The sequence below is a fragment of the Berghia stephanieae genome, chromosome 6 (genome assembly GCF_034508935.2).
Source record: "Berghia stephanieae isolate SIO BIC M18660-M18661 chromosome 6, UCSD_Bste_1.3, whole genome shotgun sequence".
Taxonomy (NCBI): Eukaryota; Metazoa; Mollusca; class Gastropoda; order Nudibranchia; family Aeolidiidae; genus Berghia; species Berghia stephanieae.
Window position 1 is genome coordinate 62,095,897 of NC_088365.1, and position 22,539 is coordinate 62,118,435.

At 38.1% G+C, this 22,539-nt stretch overlaps 1 protein-coding gene across 1 annotated transcript in view; it reads right to left on the reverse strand.

The window, feature by feature from the left end:
* LOC144975394 (uncharacterized) overlaps nt 1-22,539 on the reverse strand; it is a gene marked incomplete in the record, with an annotated part of 159,214 nt that overhangs the window by 58,247 nt on the left and 78,428 nt on the right. Inside the window, 7 exon segments of the mRNA XM_078919416.1 lie at nt 1,100-1,247; nt 5,150-5,294; nt 9,503-9,607; nt 11,228-11,245; nt 13,942-14,018; nt 20,035-20,121; nt 22,021-22,078. Of these exon segments, the coding sequence (XP_078775542.1) occupies nt 1,100-1,247; nt 5,150-5,294; nt 9,503-9,607; nt 11,228-11,245; nt 13,942-14,018; nt 20,035-20,121; nt 22,021-22,078 (638 nt within the window).

Consider the following 22,539-nt stretch of genomic DNA (forward strand, 5'->3'; position numbering starts at 1 on the left):
GCCAGTCTTTTTGGGTTTTGGTGTCAGGCTATATAGACAGAACGAATATGACGTCACTCAGGCCTTTGTTATGGTTTTTGCCATCCACGTTTGTGAGTTGTTCTCACTAAACTGTATTAACCAGACTATAAAAGTTCATGGTTACACACAGTTTTGTGTGTTGGTCCGTTATACTTCCGGATGGCAATGTTGTGAACTCCTTGGCCAAGCGCATTCTATCTATAGATAGTATGCGCTTGGCTAAGAAGCTCATAACATTGCCATCCGGAAGTATAACGGACCAACACACAAAACTGTGTGTATCCATGAACGTTTATAGTCGGGGTAATACAGTTCAGTGAGCATTACTCATAAACGCGGAGTCAAAATACAATAACAAAGACCTGAGTGACGTCATCTGCATACTATCTATAAGTTAACGATGGCTACGAGTGGAGGCGGTGGAGGGAGATAGAATGTTTACACCAGGGAATGGCTGGATATCGCACGTGTGACGTTTGAGGTCGGCGTGGGCGGGTGGGTTTATACACGTGTATAGATAGTTCGAAGATGACGTCACTCAGGCCTTTGTTATGGTTTTTGCCATCCGCGTTTGTGAGTTGTTCTCACTTAACTGTATTAAGCAGACTATAAAAGTTCATGGTTACACAGAGTTTGTGTGTTGGTCCGTTATACTTCCGGATGGCAATGTTGTGAACTCCTTGGCCAAGCGCATTCTATCTATATTATAGAAGGAACGAAGCTGACGTCACTCAATTCTTTGAAATGATCCAAGGTTACACATAGTTTTGCGTGTCGGTATTTATATATCCGGTTGGTTGATGTTGCGAGTATTTTACATAAACGCACAGTAGTAATTGACAAAATTAAAATAAATTATATGAGGGAGGGAAAAGGGGGGGGGGGGGGGGAGGGGGGGAGATGTGTGAATGAATGGATGGATGGGATGAATAGATGGATGGATGGATAGAAATGTTGATAAATAGATAGAAAGTAAGTGACCTTCTTCTCACCATGGGAGATCAAAAAACCCCACTCAGAAATGAAAAAAAAAACAACAAAAAACAAAACAAAACAACTGGGTCAAGTATGTACTCACAGTCGTATCTGGAATTGGAGAGACTGGGAAGACTGTGGGAGCTTGGACTGCGACTGAGATCCGAACCCAGGGAGCCTGGCAGAGATGTGGTACTCCTACACAGGTCGGCCGCTATCTCAGACATACTCCGAGCGGCAGGAAGTTGGCTCTGGGGAGGAACCGGAAATAGAAAGATGAGGAAGATTTTTTTTAAAAAAAGGCAATAAAGACTCGTGCATGTCAGAAATTTGAACAAGGAGTATAACGGGTGCATTACAGCAGTGGCAAGGTTGCCGGATGAATAAAGCTAAAAAAGATAATTTAAAAATGGCATGTCAAACAGGTTATAGAAAAATGCCAAATGGCATTTAAAAAAAGAAAAATGGCAACATATTCCAAGCATAACTTTATCTGCTAAAATGCCCATAAAATTAGAAGTAAATCTCAATTTTCTTATCCCACTGCCACACGAGAAGTGTCTTAATTTATTTATTTTAATTTTTTAAAAAATAATTATTACATCCGTCTTGCCAATTAGGAGTGAATATTTGTATATGTTATGAAATTACTTTCAATTTGTCTTAACACAGGTAAAATTAAGTGATTTTAAATAAATAAATAAATAAATATATATATATATCAAGATGCCAAACCCGATTTTTTGTATGTCAAACATCTTTAGAAAACGCCAAGTTTATTTATTTTTAAAAAATCTGAATTTGGCATGAAAAAAAAAGAGACTCTTCTGCTAATGTAGTGAACGTGTATTTAATGTGTTTTCAAACAAAACTTCAGTACAGTACGTATCATTGGTAGATAGTTGGCGAGGGAATACGGGACGTGTTTCAATGTGGAAGGAATTAATTTACTCATTAACAACTTGCACTAGGTGACTTTAAAAAAAAAAAAAGAAAGAGAGTTTTACGGCGCTTGAAGCACATAAAGGTCATAATACCAGCGCCAGTAAAAAGGAAGAAAATGGGTTAGTAAAATGATATATTATTATTTCAATTCAAAAGTTAATTTTTAGGCAATTGCCAATATAACTCGTATATGGGATCGAATTACAATTAAAGTACCCAAGAAAAGGTAAGGCAAAGGGGAATTGGTTCAAACAGGAAACAGATGTAGATTCCAAGAGCACTCTATCATTGAATTTAGTTTGAGATCACCTAAAAGTCTCATCCAGACACAAGCACAGTTCCCCACTATGAGGGATACACTCAAATGTTTACAAATCATATATGATATGTAAATAAAAGATAATACAGTGCATAACAGGGAGATGATTTACAAGGGGAAAAAATATCATCTCCCAAACTACAACTATACATTTGACTGTTTCCCCTACAAGCTAGGGTATCCGGCCAGGGCCAGAACAAAACCATGTCATCTCATCCCAAGACAAAGACAGAGATCATGTTGGAAAACAGATATAGGAGGGGGGGGGGGGGGAGGGGGGGGGGTAGAAGACAACAGCAAGTGCCTCCCTACCCACTACGGGAGGCCAGGAACCCCACCCAGCTAGGTGACTGCCAAAATCAAGGTGTTACAAGCTAAGCTACAAGAGGTGGGTAGACTGTAAAGGTGTCCAAGAACAATTTCCAAAAAGAACAAGAGATACCAGAATACCGAACACACATCCCGGTTAAAAGCCCTAAACAACAACAACAACAACAACAACAACAACAACAACAACAACAACAACAACAACAACAACAACAATTACAAAATACCGAATACGAACCGTTTCAGGCTCAAGGCCTTTCTTCAGCTTTTAACACTGGGGCGGCTTTCAAAATCATGACGTAACATACTACAACTACATACTAAGCTACTTGATATTGTGTGTGGTGGACTGTAAAGGTGTCGAAGAACAACTTCGAAAAAGAACAAAATAAATACACAGAATACCGAACACAGAACGTTTCGGGCTCAAAGGCCACTAACATAAAAAAAAAAAGAAAAAAAAAAAAAAGAAAGAGATACTGAATACGGAACACTGACTGAGTATTTCGGGTACAACGGAACGCACTCCTTCAGTTTTTAGCACTATGAGGTAACGTTCAAAATCAAGATGGTTACATACTAAGCTACGTAGTGGGTGTTGTGTGTTGACTGTTTGTTTGTTGTTTTTAAGGGTTTTACGGCGCTTGCAACACATTTAAGTTATATCAGCGCCAGTAAAAAGGAAGAAAATGGAATAGTAAAAAGTTCTAGAATTACAATTGAAGCATCCAAGAGAGAGTAAGACATAGGGGAACTGGGAACAAATAGGGATCAGATGTAGATTCCAAGAGCATACCACCAATTTACTTAGTTTGAGATCACCTATAAGTCTCATCCGGACACAAGAACAAAATCCAACAAAGAGGAACACACTCAAATAAATGCTTACATTATACGTTAAAAAATAACAAATATACAAATACATAACAGAGAGATGATTTACAAGGAAAAAAATATCATCTCCCAAAACAATAACTATGCATTTGACTGTTTCCCTCCAAGCCAGGACCCCGACCAGGGCCAGGACAAAACCAATCAATCTCATTCCAAGACAAAGACAGAATGCAAGTTGGAAAACAGTTATAGGGGGATAGAAGACACAATAAGTACCTCCCTGCCCACTATGGGAGGTAGGAACCCTACCCAGTGTGTTGACTGTAAAATGAGGGAAAAAGTCAACAAAATGGCTGTCTAAAATTAAAACAACAGCAAAGATCTGAGTGACGCCATTTCGTTCCTGTACTATATAAAAACATATCTAAAAACTTGAGCTTTTATACAGCGCAATATCCACTAAACGTGCTCAAAAAGGGTCCCAGACCAACGGCAACACATAACATGAAGAACGAGACATGACACCTGTTAGGCGATATCACATTTTTTTTTTTTTTTGCCAACAGAGACAACGCTGTTAACGGCCAGGTACTCATTTTACACCTGGGTACGGCGAGAGAATGCGAGTAAAGAGCCTTTTCCAAGGACTCAACTATGCGCCGAGCGTTAACGGTTACACACCGTTTTGCGTCGGTATGTTCAATCTGGCTGACGGATGGTGTGAGTATTTTACCGAAACACATTGCATCAATATCCCCCCCCCCCCCCCTATTCCAAGGGCAGGGAATTCAGTTGTAAAAAAAAAAAAAAGAAAAAAAAGAGTTTACAACAACACGCTTGTTATAATTTTACCGAACTGTCAATAATTCGGACGGTGTATTAGTGAGTGACTGAGGTGTAACGGCGCGGAAGACACGCTAAGACTTTTTCATACACGGTGCGATGCGTCAATCTCATCGTTACATCTATTTATAGTACAGAGATAGAATCTTTATATAACAAATGCCATAGGCGTATCTGATGGAGAGGACGGATGTATCTTGTCCTTGACATTGATCTTGCCTGCCGTGCTCTGGAAAAAACACATTTTTTTTTTTTTTAGAAATTTGGCCAGAAAACTCGTCCTTCGAATATCGATCGATCGATTTAAATGACCCTCGTTTTAGCAAAAACTTTCGAACCTGGGACTTCGCGATACTTGAAGGACGAGTTTTCTGGCCATTTTTTAAATTATGTGTTTTTCCAGTTTTGTCTTCTTTTTTTGTCATCGTCTTCTTCTTTTTCCTCTTCAAATGTTTAGAAATCATATTATGTATAACAAAAAAAAAATAATAATAATAATAATAATAATAACACAGTGCATAACAGAGAGATGATATAATATATACAAGACAAAAAATATCATCTCCCAAAACTCTAACTATATATTTGACTGTTTCCCTCTCAGCCAGGGTATCCGGTAAAGGCCAGGACAAGACCAAGTAATCTCATTCTAAGACAACGACAGAGAGCATGTTGGAAAACAGTAATAGGGGGATAGAAGACACCGTAAGTGACCTTCCTGTCCACTATGGGAGGTCGGGAACCCCACCCAGTTCCAAGGACGTCAAACTATCTGCTACTCAGAGCGGGACTCGAACCCAGAAGCTTCCGGTGTGAAGACGTGTCATACCAAGACCACCCACACAGTCCCATCACAACCTCTTAACCTCCTAACCCCTTCCTTACCTTGCTTTGTTTCCTGTCCAAGTAAAACTGATGCTGGCTCACGGCCATGGACCAGATTCCTTTGGTGAGTTGAGGGCTGGCCGCAAACCACGAGTGGACGTCCACATTGCTCACCCCGCCAAACGTCCGGCGACTGACAGACACGCTGGACACAACGGGGGGTAAGGGGAAAAGGTTCCGATTAATTCAAAATAATAATAATAATAATAATAATAATGATTATGATGATGATGATGATAATAATAATAATAATAATAATAATAATAATAATAATAATAATAATAATAATAATAATAATAATAATAATAATAATAATAATAATAAAATATAATAATAATAATAATAATAATAATAATAATAATAATAATAATAATAATAATAATAATAATAATAATAATAATAATAATAATAATAATAATACACCATGTCCGACAACTGGCAGACACGCTGCAAACAAAGGGGGATACGGAGGAAGATTCCGATTAATTATTCAAGAAAAACAACCAAAATGAAAACAAAACAAACCCAACAACATAATCTATCATTTGCAAATATCCGACAACTCACAGATACGCTGTAAACAAAAGGGGATAAATGGGGAAAGTTTTCGATTATTATTTTTTTTGTTTTCAAATTAACAAAATAAACTATAATTTGTGACTTTTTTTTTTTTTTTGGTCGAGCCCGTATTAATATTTCGGGGTGACAAAGGACCTTGAAATATCTAATTTATGAAGTGTTATTCCGAATCCATACGAAGACGCCACGTCGCATAAAAGGGAGGAGCGTGGCTCAGCGGTACGGTCTCTGCTTCGTACCCGAATGGTGCCGAGTTCGATCGCCCGCCGGGGCGCTGTGTGGCCTTGAGCAAGTCACCTCGCCCTAGCTCAATTTGCGCGCTGTATCGCGGCTGACGCCTGGGTTATTCCAGTCTTCCCTTGGAATAGACACTAGAAACAAATTTCCCCTCTATGGGATGAATAAAGGGAATTTTATTTTTTAAAAAAAAGTTGTATGCATTTGAGATGAAGTGCTACTGATGAGAGGTCCTACGAATCACACGGACAGCCCAGACATCCATGTTTTTGGTTTTTTCCCCCCCCCTGCTTTTTACTGGCTGAGAAAGGATTTTGAACCCGAAACGATCCGTGTTTGGTGTTTTTTATTTTTTGTTCCTTTTTTCCGAAGCGGGTTGTATTCATGTTTGTTCCTTATAATTTGTTGAACAATCCACAGCTGCTATCAGTACAACATTATAATAACATGCAACTTCATCTCACCCTCCCCCCTGTCCCTTTTCACCCCTTTTATTTAATTTGTTTCCAAAACACAATCCCTTTATTTATCCTATAGGGGAAATTTGTCTCTAGGAAGACTGGAATAGCCCAGGCATCAGCCGCAATGCAGCGCCGCAAATTGAACAAAGCAAGGCGAGGTGACTTGCTCAAGGCCACACAGCACAGGCTGTACCGCTGAGCCACGCTACCCCCTACCTCACAGCATTCTCCCCCCTTCCCTCCCTTCACGAAACGTCTAAACAAAACTCATCATAATATTTCCAATTGAAGAAAGAAGGAAGCATGGTTGATGCAGGAACCAATTTCCGGTAATATCATAGCTTGAGGGATTGTTGGGATAGCAGAAAGCAGGAAGCTAGATGTATGGAATAGTTAGTATCCATTTCTTCATGTCTCTTTTTAATTTTTTTTTTTTAATTTATCTTTTTGGTTTTTGGTTGAATTCCCTCTTTTTAAAAACAACTATTAAGAGTACAAAAATATTTTGTTAATCTATTTTTAAATTATTTTTTACGTAGACAATTGATAGAATTTATAAAGCAAAGCAGTACTACTGTCGGAAATAAATCCATCCGACAATTGTCGGAAGCTTTACAGGCCTGAACTTAAGTAATTTGTACAAAATTGCTAAAATGAAAAAAATGCATCTCAATACGTAATAAGATCTGAAACAGTGTGTACGAATCAGTGCCAGACAAGGAAGAGAAGAAAAATACATCATCCTCGTTTGTTTTTGTTTTTAAGGGTTTTACGGCGCTTGCAACATATTAAGGTCATATCAGCGCCAGTAAAAAAGGAAGAAAATGGGATAGTAAAAAGTTCTAGAATTACAATTAAAGTACCCAAGAATAAGGCAGACAAAGGGGAATTGGTTCAAATAGGGAACAGATGTAGATTCTATATATAATACATGAACAAATCATAATACAGTGCATAAAAGATTTACAAGGAAAAAATATCATCTCCCAAAACACTATCAGTGTACTTGGTTTGAGATCACCTAAAAGTCTCATCCAGACACAAGCACAGGTCCCCACAAAGACTAAGAGGAATACACTCAAATGTTTACAAATCATATATAATACATGAACAAATCATAATGCAGTGCATAAAAGATTTACAAGGAAAAAATATCATCTCCCAAAACTATCTATACCTTTGACTGTTTCCCTCTCAGACAGGGTATCCGGCCAGGGCCAGGACAAAACCAAGAAATCTCATTCCACGACAAAGACAGAAAGCATGTTGGAAAACAGACATAGGGGGATAGAAGATACAGTATGTACCCCCCTGCCCACTATGAGAGGTCAGGAACCCCACCCAGAACAATCATCCTCATCCTCATCAACATTGTTATCATTATCGTCATCACCCATCCTCATCATCTTTATTATCAACACAATCACCGTTCCTCAATAAAAGACACGTCACATTGAATCTAATTCATTATAAATATACAGCACACATCATTTCAAATTTTAAACATAAAATAATAATATAATAATAATAGTAATAATAATAATAATAATAATAATAATAATAATAATAATAATAATAATAATTATAATAATAATAATAATAATAATAATAATAATAATAATAATAATAATAATAATAATAATAATAATAATAATAATAATTATAATAAAACAACAACAATTAACGTTTAAAAATTCATGCTCACACAAACGAAAAAAAAAAAAGATTTGCAAACTAAATGAAAGTACTACAACTATCTATAAACATTTCAAAAATGTTTAAGGGAAAATAAAACAAAAAAATATATATTTAAAAAAACGAACATTTAACAACAAAACAACAACAAGCAATAGCAAATACACGTGCAGTGCTAGATAATTCCATGCATAAAAAGCAACAAAAAAAAAACAAAAAAAAACCCCGAAACAAAAAAACAACAGAAGAAACCAACATGTGTGACAACTATCTAGACTCTCAAAATTATTTCAAATCGTTATCCAGTAGGCCTCTAAAATACAATCGTTATAAAATAAAATACTGGACATTAATTAATTAATAGGACAACGACTAAAATGAAAGCGTATCTGCTTTATTTTATTATTGTCTTGAAAAACATAATGATGAAAACTTATATAGCGCTATAACTCCGAGACACCAGACTCTAAGCGCTGTTTCCATCTCGTTTACAGCAACACGATAGTATCAAATTATGCTTATTATCAGCTAAACTATATGAACAAGGTAAAAAGAAATTGCTATTTTCAATAGATAGAATGCGCTTGGCCAAGGAGTTCACAACATTGCCATCCGGAAGTATAACGGACCAACACACAAACTCTGTGTAACCATGAACTTTTATAGTCTGGTTAATACAGTTTAGTGAGAACAACTCACAAACGCGGATGGCAAAAACAATAACAAAGGCCTGAGTGACGTCATCTGCATACTATCTATATAATTACATTTACAAGATTTAAAAAAAAGATTTTTTAAAAACCTTTTAACTACATTAACAATTTTTAAATAATAAAATGCTTATATTCAGCCAATTTACAATTACAAGTTGTTTTGTTTTTTTACATGCTTTTTTTCGTCCTGACTACATTAACTACATAAATAACAAATGATTATTTGTAATTTTACTCATGATTCAATGAGTGACACACGAAAACATGTGTATCAAAAAATTACCGATGTGAAGATGTGTTTGTTTAATATACTAGACGAGGGGAAATCACTCGAGTATATTGATACATCACCACAAATCACACATTAATTTACTTATTCCCTCCCTTCCCTCTGTCTGTGCCGCCCCCCCCCCCCCCCCCCCCCCTCCCCAACTCACTCACTCACTCTCTCTCTCTCTCTCTCTCTCTCTATGTCGCTCATCTCTTCCTCAATACCTCTCAGCCCCCCCCCCCCCTATCTGCCTCATTCTTTCTTCCTCTCTATCTCTTTCTCCTTCGTTCCCTCCTCTCACTCCCTATCTTGCTCTCTCAATATCTAACTCTCTCTCTCTCTTTCACTCTTTCAATCTCATCTCCTCTCCCTCACTTCTTCTACAGAGACTACTCACTTAGTAGTAAAATCTGTGATGGCCGAGGACAAGTCATCATAGCAGTCATCGGGTTCCTTGAGGGCATCCTCGTACGGGTTGACACTGCTCAGCGTGTGTGTAATGCTGCAACAGGCAAGGCAAAAGGCAAGGTGCAACAACAACAGCAACAACATCAAAATAACACAACAAACTCGTGGGTGCAGTAAACACATCACGCATAACACTGTTAAATAAAGGGACAAGCTTATTCCGAGTAACAAAATATGTACGGTTACCAAAAAAAAAAAAAAAAAAAAAAGAAAAGAAAAGAAAAAGAAAAAAAAAGAAGGGGCGAACTGTATCAAAAGGCAAGGAGAAATAGAAATATGTTGGTTTGTTTTTACGAGTTTTACAGCGCTTGCGACACATTTAGGTAATATCAGCGCCAGTGAGTAGGAAGAAAATGGGAATAGTATATAAAATGTTCTTGAATTATAATTAAAGCGCACTAGAATAAGTAAGACAAAGGGGAATGGTACAAATAGGGAATAGGTGTAGATTCCAAGAGCATACCAGCGATGTACTTGGTTTGAGATCATTTAAAAGTCTCATCCATACACCCAAATGCTTATATTATAAATTCAAAACAACAAATATAATAATAGATAACAGAGAGATGAATTACCAGGGAAAAAATATCATTTCCCAAAACAATAACTATACATTTGACTGTTTCCCTCCCAGCCAAGGATTCCGGCCAGGGCCAGGACAAAACCAAGTAATCTCATTCCAAGACAAAAACAGAAAGCAAATTGGAAAACAGCTATAGAGGGATAGAAGACGCAGTGACTGCCTCCCAGCTCACTATGGGAGGTCAGGAACCCCATCCAGGGAAAACAAGATACAGGGGGATAGAAGACACAGTAAGTCAGTGCCTCCCTGCCCACTATGAAAGGTAATAATTTCAAAAATTTTCGCACATCTTTGAAAATAAAATTATTGAAAAACCCCAAAAAACAACTAAATATATATTTCTTTCATTTACAGATTTCGATTAAACTCTAAGTCAATTGTTAATACGTGATTCTTTTCTATTTACAAATATTTTTTTCTTCGAAACAGGCAATTATTCAAGTCATTAAAGGACCCCAAAGTTCAAACCCACCCAAAGGGGTAAGCAAGACGAAGCCAATGCTCAACAGTTTTCAATTAATATATTTTTTTTTCCTTATTAAAAACTTTGATCAACATGTTTTAAAAATCTAAAACAAAATAATAGAAAATAATCAACAAAACACTTAGAGAAAGTTCCAATCAAACAGAAAAGAACAAAAATCAGTGCTGGAAAAAAAAAAAAACAAAAAAAAAAAAAACAGTGTGTACAGTCAAGGGAAAATTATCCAGTTAAAAGTGCAAGAGAGGTTGATATGCAAAGCCCAACACAACATTCTTTTACATCCAAATTCAACTCCTGATCGTGCACATGTAACAGTGTGTGTATGTTATGTTATCTATGTAGGTGTGTGTTTGTGTGTGTGTGTGTGTGTGTGTGTGTGTATATGTGTGTGTGTGTATGTGTATATGCAATTGTTTTGCCATGACTATTCCTTCAATGACAACGGTGGTGGTGGTGGTGGTGGTGGTGGTGGTGAAAGAAATAATATAATAATATTATGATTAAGCAGTAGCAGCAACATTTCAGCAGCAACACGAGCGGGTACAAAGAAATGAACGGTTGAATGGAAATGTTATTGTTATACGTACTTATTCCCAGACTCATCTCTGTACTCATCGGAAAAAAAGTAATCAGAAAAAAAAAAGATTTAAAAAAATAAAATAAATCTATAAGTAAAGTAAAATTGTAAGTCTCATGTCTGTAAATGATAGAAATGTGAAATGGTTTGTATGCAGGCTTGCTAAGACTCATTTCTGTTCTCATCGGCAAAAAACAATCAGAAAAAAAAAAGTTTTTTAAGGAATAAAATAAATCAATATGTAAACTAATATGATAAGTTTCGTGTCTGTAAATGATAGAAATATGAAAAAGTTTGTATGCAGGGTTGCCAATAAAGAGGCAAACATTTGCCTGAACTTTTAGGCTAACACATAAACAGACCTCCTTTCTGAGTGCTGGACTCCAATGAAAAGACGTTATGTACTTTATTTCAGTTTATCCGGTGATTGGAAAATAAACTGAGGGTTTATAGAAGACTGAATTCCGTAAATATATACGGAATATTGTCATACTTGAGTATGAAACAATTTCAGACAAAGCATAATGAGAAAGAAAGAAAGAAAGAAAGAAAAAAAAATATTGAGCTTTTTTATATAGCGCAATATCCACTAAATTATGTGCTCAAAGCGGTTTACAAAGGGTCCCTCCCTGAATAACAGCAAAACGTAACATGTAGAACAAGACGCCAGTTAGGCGATATTACAAATTCTTTTTCGACAAAGACAACAACGCTGTTAATGGCTAGGTACTCATTTTACACTCGAATACGGTGAGAGAATGTGAGTAAAGAGGACTCAACAATATATGCGCCGAGCTAAGCTCGAACCCAGGACCTTTTGATCCGAAAGCGAGTGTCGTAACTCAAGACCATATAGCCGCACAAAAATGAAAGAAAAAAAAGAAAGAAGGAAAGAAAGAAAGAAAGAAAGAAAGAAAAAAGAAAAAGAAAAAAGAAAACATATTAAAAAATATCAGCCTGCCTCATTTTTTTGGAAATGTTTTTCTTTTCTTGTTTTCTTGTTTTCCTTTCTGCTATGCCTGACATTGTTTCATACACAACACACCTTTTCATAATTCTATCACACACAACAGTCCAAGTCCAATGCCTCTCTAATGCATCTGTTGTAAATTTACGACCAGACAATCATCTTCATTATTTCTACATACACACAACTTTTCATATTTCTATCAAACACACCAGTCCAAGTCCAATGCCTGCTCCCTAATGCATCTGTTGTAAATTTACGACAACACACTCATCTTCATTATTTCTACATACACAACACACCTTTTCATAATTCTATCACACACAACAGTCCAAGTCCAATGCCTCTCTAATGCATCTGTTGTAAATTTACGACCAGACAATCATCTTCATTATTTCTACATACACACAACTTTTCATATTTCTATCAAACACACCAGTCCAAGTCCAATGCCTGCTCCCTAATGCATCTGTTGTAAATTTACGACCAGACAATCATCTTCATTATTTCTACATACACACACCTTTTCATAATTCTATCACACACAACAGTCCAAGTCCAATGCCTGCTCTCTAATGCGTCTGTTGTAAATTTACGACCAGACAATCATCTTCATTATTTCTACATACACACACCTTTTCATAATTCTATCACACACAACAGTCCAAGTCCAATGCCTGCTCTCTAATGCATCTGTTGTAAATTTACGACCAGACAATCATCATCATTATTTCTACATACACACAACTTTTCATAATTCTATCACACACAACAGTCCAAGTCCAATGCCTGCTCTCTAATGCATCTGTTGTAAATTTACGACCAGACAATCATCTTCATTATTTCTACATACACACAACTTTTCATATTTCTATCAAACACAACAGTCCAAGTCCAATGCCTGCTCCCTAATGCGTCTGTTGTAAATGAGCGACCAGATACTCATCTTCACTATTACTACCAAGTTAACGATAATAATAGGAAAGCATTTTATAGCCATGGGGGTGGTGGGAGGAGAAAGCCTAAAGCTGGGAATGGTAAACGTCTAAGCCTCAAAATTTCTAATATGATTCAAATAATATATGTGTCTTGTATTTCTTTTAGTGCGTAGATATAATAATGGTACATAATGTTATATTATATCAAATGTATTACTTATTGAAAAGCTCCATGACGCTTGGGTGAAATGCGTTTTATAAACCCCATAAATATGTGAGATAAAAGTAACAAAAAACAAAAAAAACAAAAAACAAAAAAAACAAAAAAAAACCTAAAGAATTAATGTATACTACTATTCCCACCCCATGACTCTTCCAAACCCCCCCCCCCCCCCCCCCCCCCAAAAAAAAAAAAAAAGTTTAAAACCAGCATATGCACAAAAATAAAAATAAATAAATAAAAAAAGCCCCAAATAAAGCCCCGTCCCTGTCATCAAATTATGTCACGACAAAATTTTATTTGAATGATGCAACTAGGTAAGAATTAGAAAGAAAAAAACCCCAAACAAAACAGAAAGAACAAAATATATTAAATTCACACATGAAAACTTGTGGATTGAAAGATGGGAAATCCAAACCAAAACAATCGTCAAATCCAAGAAGGGATCAAAAACAAAAAAAAACAAAACAAAACAAAACAAAACCAGATGACAACAAACAAGTCAAGGTCAATCGTACACACACACATCCAATCTAGGTGTGTTGTTGCTTGCTACTACTGGTAAAGGATAACAACCAATCATCCGTTGACAATCTTACCGTTTTGGCCCACTGACTTCTATGGAGAATTTCCGGTCTCTGTAGTACAGGTTCTCTAGATTTCTCCACGTGAATAACTGGAGGATGAAAAATAATTGGAAAAACAAAACAAATTTTAATGAAAAAGAATAAAAGTTGATAAAAAACCTAAGGGATCTCAATACTGATAGCGGCTATGTGGTTTTGTGATATGACACTCGCTTTCCGATCAGAAGGTCCTGGGTTCGAGCCTAACTCAGCGCATAGTTAAGTCCTTGGAATAAGCTCTTTACTCACAATCTCTCACCATACCCAGGTGTAAAATGAGTATCTGGCCTTAAATGTCTGTTGGAAAAAAACCCTATGATATCGAGGACAAGGCAACACGTCTCGTTCTAAATGTTACGTGTTGCTGTTGGTCAGGGATCCACTGTGAAGAGCTTTGAGCACGTTTTGTGGACATTGCCCTATTTAAAGGCTCAAGTTTTAAAATGTTACGTGTTGCTGTTGGTCAGGGATCCACTGTGAAGAGCTTTGAGCACGTTTTGTGGACATTGCCCTATTTAAAGGCTCAAGTTTCTAAATGTTACGTGTTGCTGTTGGTCAGGGATCCACTGTGAAGAGCTTTGAGCACGTTTTGTGGACATTGCCCTATTTAAAGGCTCAAGTTTTAAAATGTTACGTGTTGCTGTTGGTCAGGGATCCACTGTGAAGAGCTTTGAGCACGTTTTGTGGACATTGCCCTATTTAAAGGCTCAAGTTTTAAAATGTTACGTGTTGCTGTTGGTCAGGGATCCACTGTGAAGAGCTTTGAGCACGTTTTGTGGACATTGCCCTATTTAAAGGCTCAAGTTTTAAAATGTTACGTGTTGCTGTTGGTCAGGGATCCACTGTGAAGAGCTTTGAGCACGTTTTGTGGACATTGCCCTATTTAAAGGCTCAAGTTTTAAAATGTTACGTGTTGCTGTTGGTCAGGGATCCACTGTGAAGAGCTTTGAGCACGTTTTGTGGACATTGCCCTATTTAAAGGCTCAAGTTTTAAAATGTTACGTGTTGCTGTTGGTCAGGGATCCACTGTGAAGAGCTTTGAGCACGTTTTGTGGACATTGCCCTATTTAAAGGCTCAAGTTTTAAAATGTTACGTGTTGCTGTTGGTCAGGGATCCACTGTGAAGAGCTTTGAGCACGTTTTGTGGACATTGCCCTATTTAAAGGCTCAAGTTTTAAAATGTTACGTGTTGCTGTTGGTCAGGGATCCACTGTGAAGAGCTTTGAGCACGTTTTGTGGACATTGCCCTATTTAAAGGCTCAAGTTTTAAAATGTTACGTGTTGCTGTTGGTCAGGGATCCACTGTGAAGAGCTTTGAGCACGTTTTGTGGACATTGCCCTATTTAAAGGCTCAAGTTTTAAAATGTTACGTGTTGCTGTTGGTCAGGGATCCACTGTGAAGAGCTTTGAGCACGTTTTGTGGACATTGCCCTATTTAAAGGCTCAAGTTTTAAAATGTTACGTGTTGCTGTTGGTCAGGGATCCACTGTGAAGAGCTTTGAGCACGTTTTGTGGACATTGCCCTATTTAAAGGCTCAAGTTTTAAAATGTTACGTGTTGCTGTTGGTCAGGGATCCACTGTGAAGAGCTTTGAGCACGTTTTGTGGACATTGCCCTATTTAAAGGCTCAAGTTTTAAAATGTTACGTGTTGCTGTTGGTCAGGGATCCACTGTGAAGAGCTTTGAGCACGTTTTGTGGACATTGCCCTATTTAAAGGCTCAAGGTTTAAAATGTTACGTGTTGCTGTTGGTCAGGATCCACTGTGAAGAGCTTTGAGCACGTTTTGTGGACATTGCCCTATTTAAAGGCTCAAGTTTTAAAATGTTACGTGTTGCTGTTGGTCAGGGATCCACTGTGAAGAGCTTTGAGCACGTTTTGTGGACATTGCCCTATTTAAAGGCTCAAGTTTTAAAATGTTACGTGTTGCTGTTGGTCAGGGATCCACTGTGAAGAGCTTTGAGCACGTTTTGTGGACATTGCCCTATTTAAAGGCTCAAGTTTTAAAATGTTACGTGTTGCTGTTGGTCAGGGATCCACTGTGAAGAGCTTTGAGCACGTTTTGTGGACATTGCCCTATTTAAAGGCTCAAGTTTTAAAATGTTACGTGTTGCTGTTGGTCAGGGATCCACTGTGAAGAGCTTTGAGCACGTTTTGTGGACATTGCCCTATTTAAAGGCTCAAGTTTTAAAATGTTACGTGTTGCTGTTGGTCAGGGATCCACTGTGAAGAGCTTGAGCACGTTTTGTGGACATTGCCCTATTTAAAGGCTCAAGTTTTAAAATGTTACGTGTTGCTGTTGGTCAGGGATCCACTGTGAAGAGCTTTGAGCACGTTTTGTGGACATTGCCCTATTTAAAGGCTCAAGTTTTAAAATGTTACGTGTTGCTGTTGGTCAGGGATCCACTGTGAAGAGCTTTGAGCACGTTTTGTGGACATTGCCCTATTTAAAGGCTCAAGTTTTAAAATGTTACGTGTTGCTGTTGGTCAGGGATCCACTGTGAAGAGCTTTGAGCACGTTTTGTGGACATTGCCCTATTTAAAGGCTCAAGTTTTAAAATGTTACGTGTTGCTGTTGGTCAGGGATCCACTGTGAAGAGCTTTGAGCACGTTTTGTGGACATTGCCCTATTTAAAGGCTCAAGTTTTAAAATGTTACGTGTTGCTGTTGGTCAGGGATCCACTGTGAAGAGCTTTGAGCACGTTTTGTGGACATTGCCCTATTTAAAGGCTCAAGTTTTAAAATGTTACGTGTTGCTGTTGGTCAGGGATCCACTGTGAAGAGCTTTGAGCACGTTTTGTGGACATTGCCCTATTTAAAGGCTCAAGTTTTAAAATGTTACGTGTTGCTGTTGGTCAGGGATCCACTGTGAAGAGCTTTGAGCACGTTTTGTGTGACATTGCCCTATTTAAAGGCTCAAGTTTTAAAATGTTACGTGTTGCTGTTGGTCAGGGATCCACTGTGAAGAGCTTTGAGCACGTTTTGTGGACATTGCCCTATTTAAAGGCTCAAGTTTTAAAATGTTACGTGTTGCTGTTGGTCAGGGATCCACTGTGAAGAGCTTTGAGCACGTTTTGTGGACATTGCCCTATTTAAAGGCTCAAGTTTTAAAATGTTACGTGTTGCTGTTGGTCAGGGATCCACTGTGAAGAGCTTTGAGCACGTTTTGTGGACATTGCCCTATTTAAAGGCTCAAGTTTTAAAATGTTACGTGTTGCTGTTGGTCAGGGATCCACTGTGAAGAGCTTTGAGCACGTTTTGTGGACATTGCCCTATTTAAAGGCTCAAGTTTTAAAATGTTACGTGTTGCTGTTGGTCAGGGATCCACTGTGAAGAGCTTTGAGCACGTTTTGTGGACATTGCCCTATTTAAAGGCTCAAGATTTTTTTTTTTTTTTTTTTTTTTTTTTTTTTTGTGTTTGTTTTTATTCGTAGCACTCGCTTTACACCCAGAATGAGTAGAATAAATTCTAGGAGCAGATGGGGGTTTTTCTGACTATCTTCCCCAATCAGCAGAGACTGTCTAACACAAGGTGTGTTAGATATGGTTGAAAATAGGGAAGGAGATTAGCGGAAGAGTAGCGTCCCTTGATTGGACGTCGCCTTACAGAGAGAACGTCAATTTGGTTTTGAAGTGTCTCAAGCTGCTTTCACCGGAAGTGAGGACGAGAGACGCATGCGCACAACCGACATGACGTTCTCTCTCTAATAACTTTTCCCCCGTGACATCCAATCAAGGGATGCTACTCTTCCGCTTATCTCATTCCCTATACACTGCCACATACAAGCATCCTGCCCCAACTCGACCAGGTAGTGTTACTGTTAGTTCATACAACATTACAGAAAGGAGAGGCCAAACTCCAGCTCCACGGGTCAGTCATAATGCTCCGAGGAGTATAATTAGTTTCTATTTGTTTATTTATTTATCGATTCATTTATTGATCTATTCACTTTTTTTTTTATTCATTCATTCATTTATCTATTTATTCATCCATCCAAGATCAATGAAAAGAAATATTCATTTCCTTATTTTTATTTTTCAATAAACATGCAACAACGTGGTATAGTGGTATGACTCACTTTCGAATCAGAATGTCCAGGTTTCGAGATCTGCTCCGAGCAGCGCAAAGTTGAGTCCTTCGAAAAGGCTCTTTACTCACGTTCTCCAAACTGTAATGAGTACCTGGACATTAACAACAACGTTGTCTCTGCCAGAAAAAAAAAGAATTGTCGTATCGCCTACTAGTCGTCATGTGTCATCGTACACGTCAAGTGTTGCTGTTGGCTTGGGACCTCTTGAAAATCACTTGGAGCACATTTCGTGGATATTGCGCGATTGCTCTAATTTTTTGGGTAAAATTTTTTTTTTTTTTTGGTGTGTATGTTTTTCTTTTTACATGTTAATTAAAAACAGAAAGTAAAACAATTCTAATAACAACAAAGCCTGCAAACTAACTGGTCCTTGTTTTGTTTGTTTTTAAGGGTTTTACGGCGCTTGCAACACATTTAGGTTATAGCAGCGCCAGTAAAAAGGAAGAAAATGGGATAGTAAAAAGTTCTAGAATTACAATTGAAGCATCCAAGAAAAAGTAAGACATAGGGGTACTAGGAACAAATAGGGATCAGATGTAGATTCCAAGAGCATACAATCAATGTACTTAGTTTGGGATCACCTATAAGTCTCGTCCGGACACAAGCACAAAATCCAACAAAGAGGAATACACTCAAATGCTTACATTATACATTCAAAATAAAAATAATAATACATAACAGAGAGATGATTTACATGGAAAAAAATATCATCTCCCAAAACAATAACTATGCATTTGACTGTTTCCCTCCCAGCTAGGACTTCGGCCAGGGCCAGGACAAAACCAAGTAATCTCATTCCGAGAAAAAGACAGAAAGCATGTTGGAAAACAGATATAAGGGGATAGAAGACACAGTGTGTACCCCCCTGCCCACTATGGGAGGTCAGGATCCCCACCCAGTAACTGGTCCTTGGATTGCATATCTAAACGCACAACTTCCATTTATGACCTGAGTGGAAGTGAACAGGGACGGTCATTTCAGTAGAGATTTTTTTTTTTATTTGTTTGTTGCTTTAGGTCTCTTCCAACACAATTGAGGTTATATGAGAGACCCCTGAAACAAAAAAACAAGCAATCTAACAAAAATAGTACAAATACAATCACAAACCAAAGAAGCAGGATAGGCTAGTAAAGAGAAGAAGAAACGACATCACTATTGGATCGTACACCCATGCGAACATCATAGGTATATGATTCAAGGGTGATGCTCCCATCCAACCACCCACTCAGTAGAGATTAATCCACAGTGTAGTCTTGATTAAATTATTGTAATCATAGCATCCTAAACAAGCATGGTAATCAGTTTAAATTGTTGCAATACAAAGGCAGAATTGACATGGATATTTTACCAGACTACAATGTTACTTACAATATTCAAGGGGGATAACTCAAAAATAAAATAAAATTGTTCTCTACTCCGAAACAGCCAAACATTGGGAGAAAATCAAGTTTATTATACATTCTTTTAAAATTTCGAATCATCCATCAGTCTTTCAATATTTCAATTTGATTCATCATTAATTTTGGGTTACTGCTTACAGAACGGGATATTGTCACAGATCAACAAATGCTGTATTACCATTGTCCACTTGAAGAAATACAAGCTGTAAAGCGCTTAGAGCACTGTGATAGAACTGGAAGAGAAGCATAATATTAAGTACAATATTTATCATATAAGTGTGGGGGGGTTGTCCCGATATGTCAGTTGATTGAGCACTCGCTTCACAATGAAAGGGACCAAGATCGATCCCGGGTGCAGTCGACAATATTTCTGACATCCCCCCTGTCTGCATATCAGTGAATGGGTAGCTGGATCTGTATTTCGTGTGAGTATAACATCATATTCAAAGGCTAGCCAGCAATTTCTATTGTCGGTTTCACGCTACAGAAACTGGGATAAACTCCAGCTCCATGGCCCCCAATGGCTATGAAGGAGCTACTTGATCGTATCAGTAGTAGACTGTCAAGCCTCACTCACCTTTCTAGGAGTTTTCTTGTCGTCCTTGTCATAGACCGCAATACCCTTAGGACTGATTCCCAACCACCATGGTATATCTTTCTTGTCCTGAAAACGGCAGGTTAAAAAAAAAACAAAAAAAAAACAGGATACAATAACTTCCAAAACTTTTTTTTAAAAAACAAATTGGGAAATTGAGATTGACTGAAAGCTACTGCTGTTATGGGACTTGATGTGTGTGTGTGTGTATATACGAGGGCTCTTTCATAATTAACCGAAAAATGCCTGTAAAATCGGCGTTTTTTATGCTATCAACAAAATTCTTGCACGTGTTCATACCTTGACTCGTCCTTCATTTCTCTACGTAACAGCCAAGTCTGTCGACACACTTCTGCCAACGCCGCACCATGGAATAGATACCCTCTCGGAAGGTTTTGTAGCCATTTCCGCACATGGTCAACAAGCTCTTCATCGACATCAAAGCGCTTTCCTGCCAGCTCACGTTTCAGTGGCCCAAAGAGGTGATAATCAGATGGTGCGAGGTCTGGACTGTGTGGTGGGTGTGGCAAAATCTCCCATCCATATTTCTCTAGCCAACCTTGCGTCACTCGTGCTGTGTGGGGTGGAACGTTGTCGTGTTGCAAAATGACCCCGTTGGTCAACTGCCCTGGGCGCTTTCTGCGAATGGCCTCCCTAAGCTTGTCAAGAGTTTGGCAGTACCTTGCAGCATTGATTGTTTCTCCAGGTTGTAAGGTTTCGAACAGAATAACACCACGACTGTCCCAGAAAACAGTTCCCATTATTTTCTTTGCTGACCGCATGACTTTGAATTTCTTCGCGACAGGTGAGGATGGATGTTTCCATGTCATCGAATCTTGCTTTGTTTCTGGGTGCAATGGTGCAACCAAGTCTCATCACAGGTGACTCTGCTGTCAAGAAAAGTCACATCGTACCCTAGAAAGTCTCCGCCGGCGTTGGCAGTATGCCCGTGAACCCTGCGTGAGCTCTTGCTTCTTCTCAAAAGTTCCCTGCAGATGTCCAATCTTTGTTCTTTATGATTGTCTGTCAATTGCTTAGGAACCCATCTTGCGCTGACTTTTCTGTAGCCAAGTTCATCAAATTCAATTCTATGGGCAGAAGTTTCCGAAATTTCAAGACTGCTTGCGATTTCATGAAGTTTCAACCTCCTGTCTTGACGAATAAGCTCATCAACTCGCTTCACATTGTCTTCTGACATCGCAGTTATCGAACGCCCTCTCCCTTCCCTGTCTGTCAAGTCGGAATGGCCGGCTTCAAACAAATTACACCAGTGATAGACTTGTGTACGGCTTATAACATGCTCACCATATACACTCTGAAGTTTTTTATGAATTTCGGTAGGATTCAGACTTTTGGCGTTCAAAAAACGTATGACAGCTCTGATTTCCTTCTTTGACCAAGTTTCAAGGTGGGCCACCATTTTTAAAATCGTCTAGAAATTCATTGTGCAAAATGATGCACTTCATAATTTCTGGGAATATCCGTAAGGAAATAAGGAATATCATGTCGTTTACAGAATTAAAAAATCTCCACTGGTTGCTGAGCAATGGGCATTTTTCGGTTATCTCTGAAAGAGCCCTCGTATATATATATATATATATATATATATAGAGAGAGAGAGAGAGAGAGAGAGAGAGAGAGAGAGAGAGAGAGAGAGAGAGAGAGAGAGAGAGAGAGAAAGAGAGAGAGAAAGAAAGAGAAAGAGAGAGAGAGAAAGAAAGAGAAAGAGAGAGAGAGAAGGAGAGGGAGAGAGACAGAGATAGAGACTCACACAGAGAGAGACAGAGAGAGAGAGAGTGTGAGAGAGAGAGAGAGAGAGAGAGAGAGAGAGAGAGAGAGAGAGAGAGAGAGAGTGATTGTATGTTTATCAAAATATGTTTGACTGTTGTTCTTCAACTGATTTTTATCAATAAGAAAGAGGAAATGGGTAGGCCAGTGAGGATAAACGCATCAAGTCAAAGATCTTACCTTGACTTCGTAGAAATGTATTCCATATGTGGGCAAATTCTCTATGATGGTCATGTAACTTTAAAAAAAGAAAAAAAGGAAGAAAAATCATAACACATTAGTCATCACTGACATTAAATCTGTATCAATCAATAATATAAAATATAAATGTATCAAAAGGCCAATAACTGACAAGCTAAGCCTAGTTTCTTGTGTGGCTATGTGGTCTTGTGGTATGACACTTGCTTTCAGATAGGAAGGTCCTGGGTTCGAGCCTCGCTTGGTGCATAGTTGAGTCATTGGACGAGGCTCTTTACTCACATTCTCTCACCGTACTCAGGTGTAAAATGAGAACCTGACTCTTAACAGCACTGTCTCTGTTCGGGACAAAAATTGTAATATCGTCTAACAGGCGTCGTGTCCCGTCCTATATGTTTAATGTTGCTGTTGGTCAGGGACCCCTTGTAAAGAGCTTTGAGCACGTTTATTGGATATTGCGATAGATAAAAGATCAAGTTTTTTGTGTTTTTTTTTAAAAAG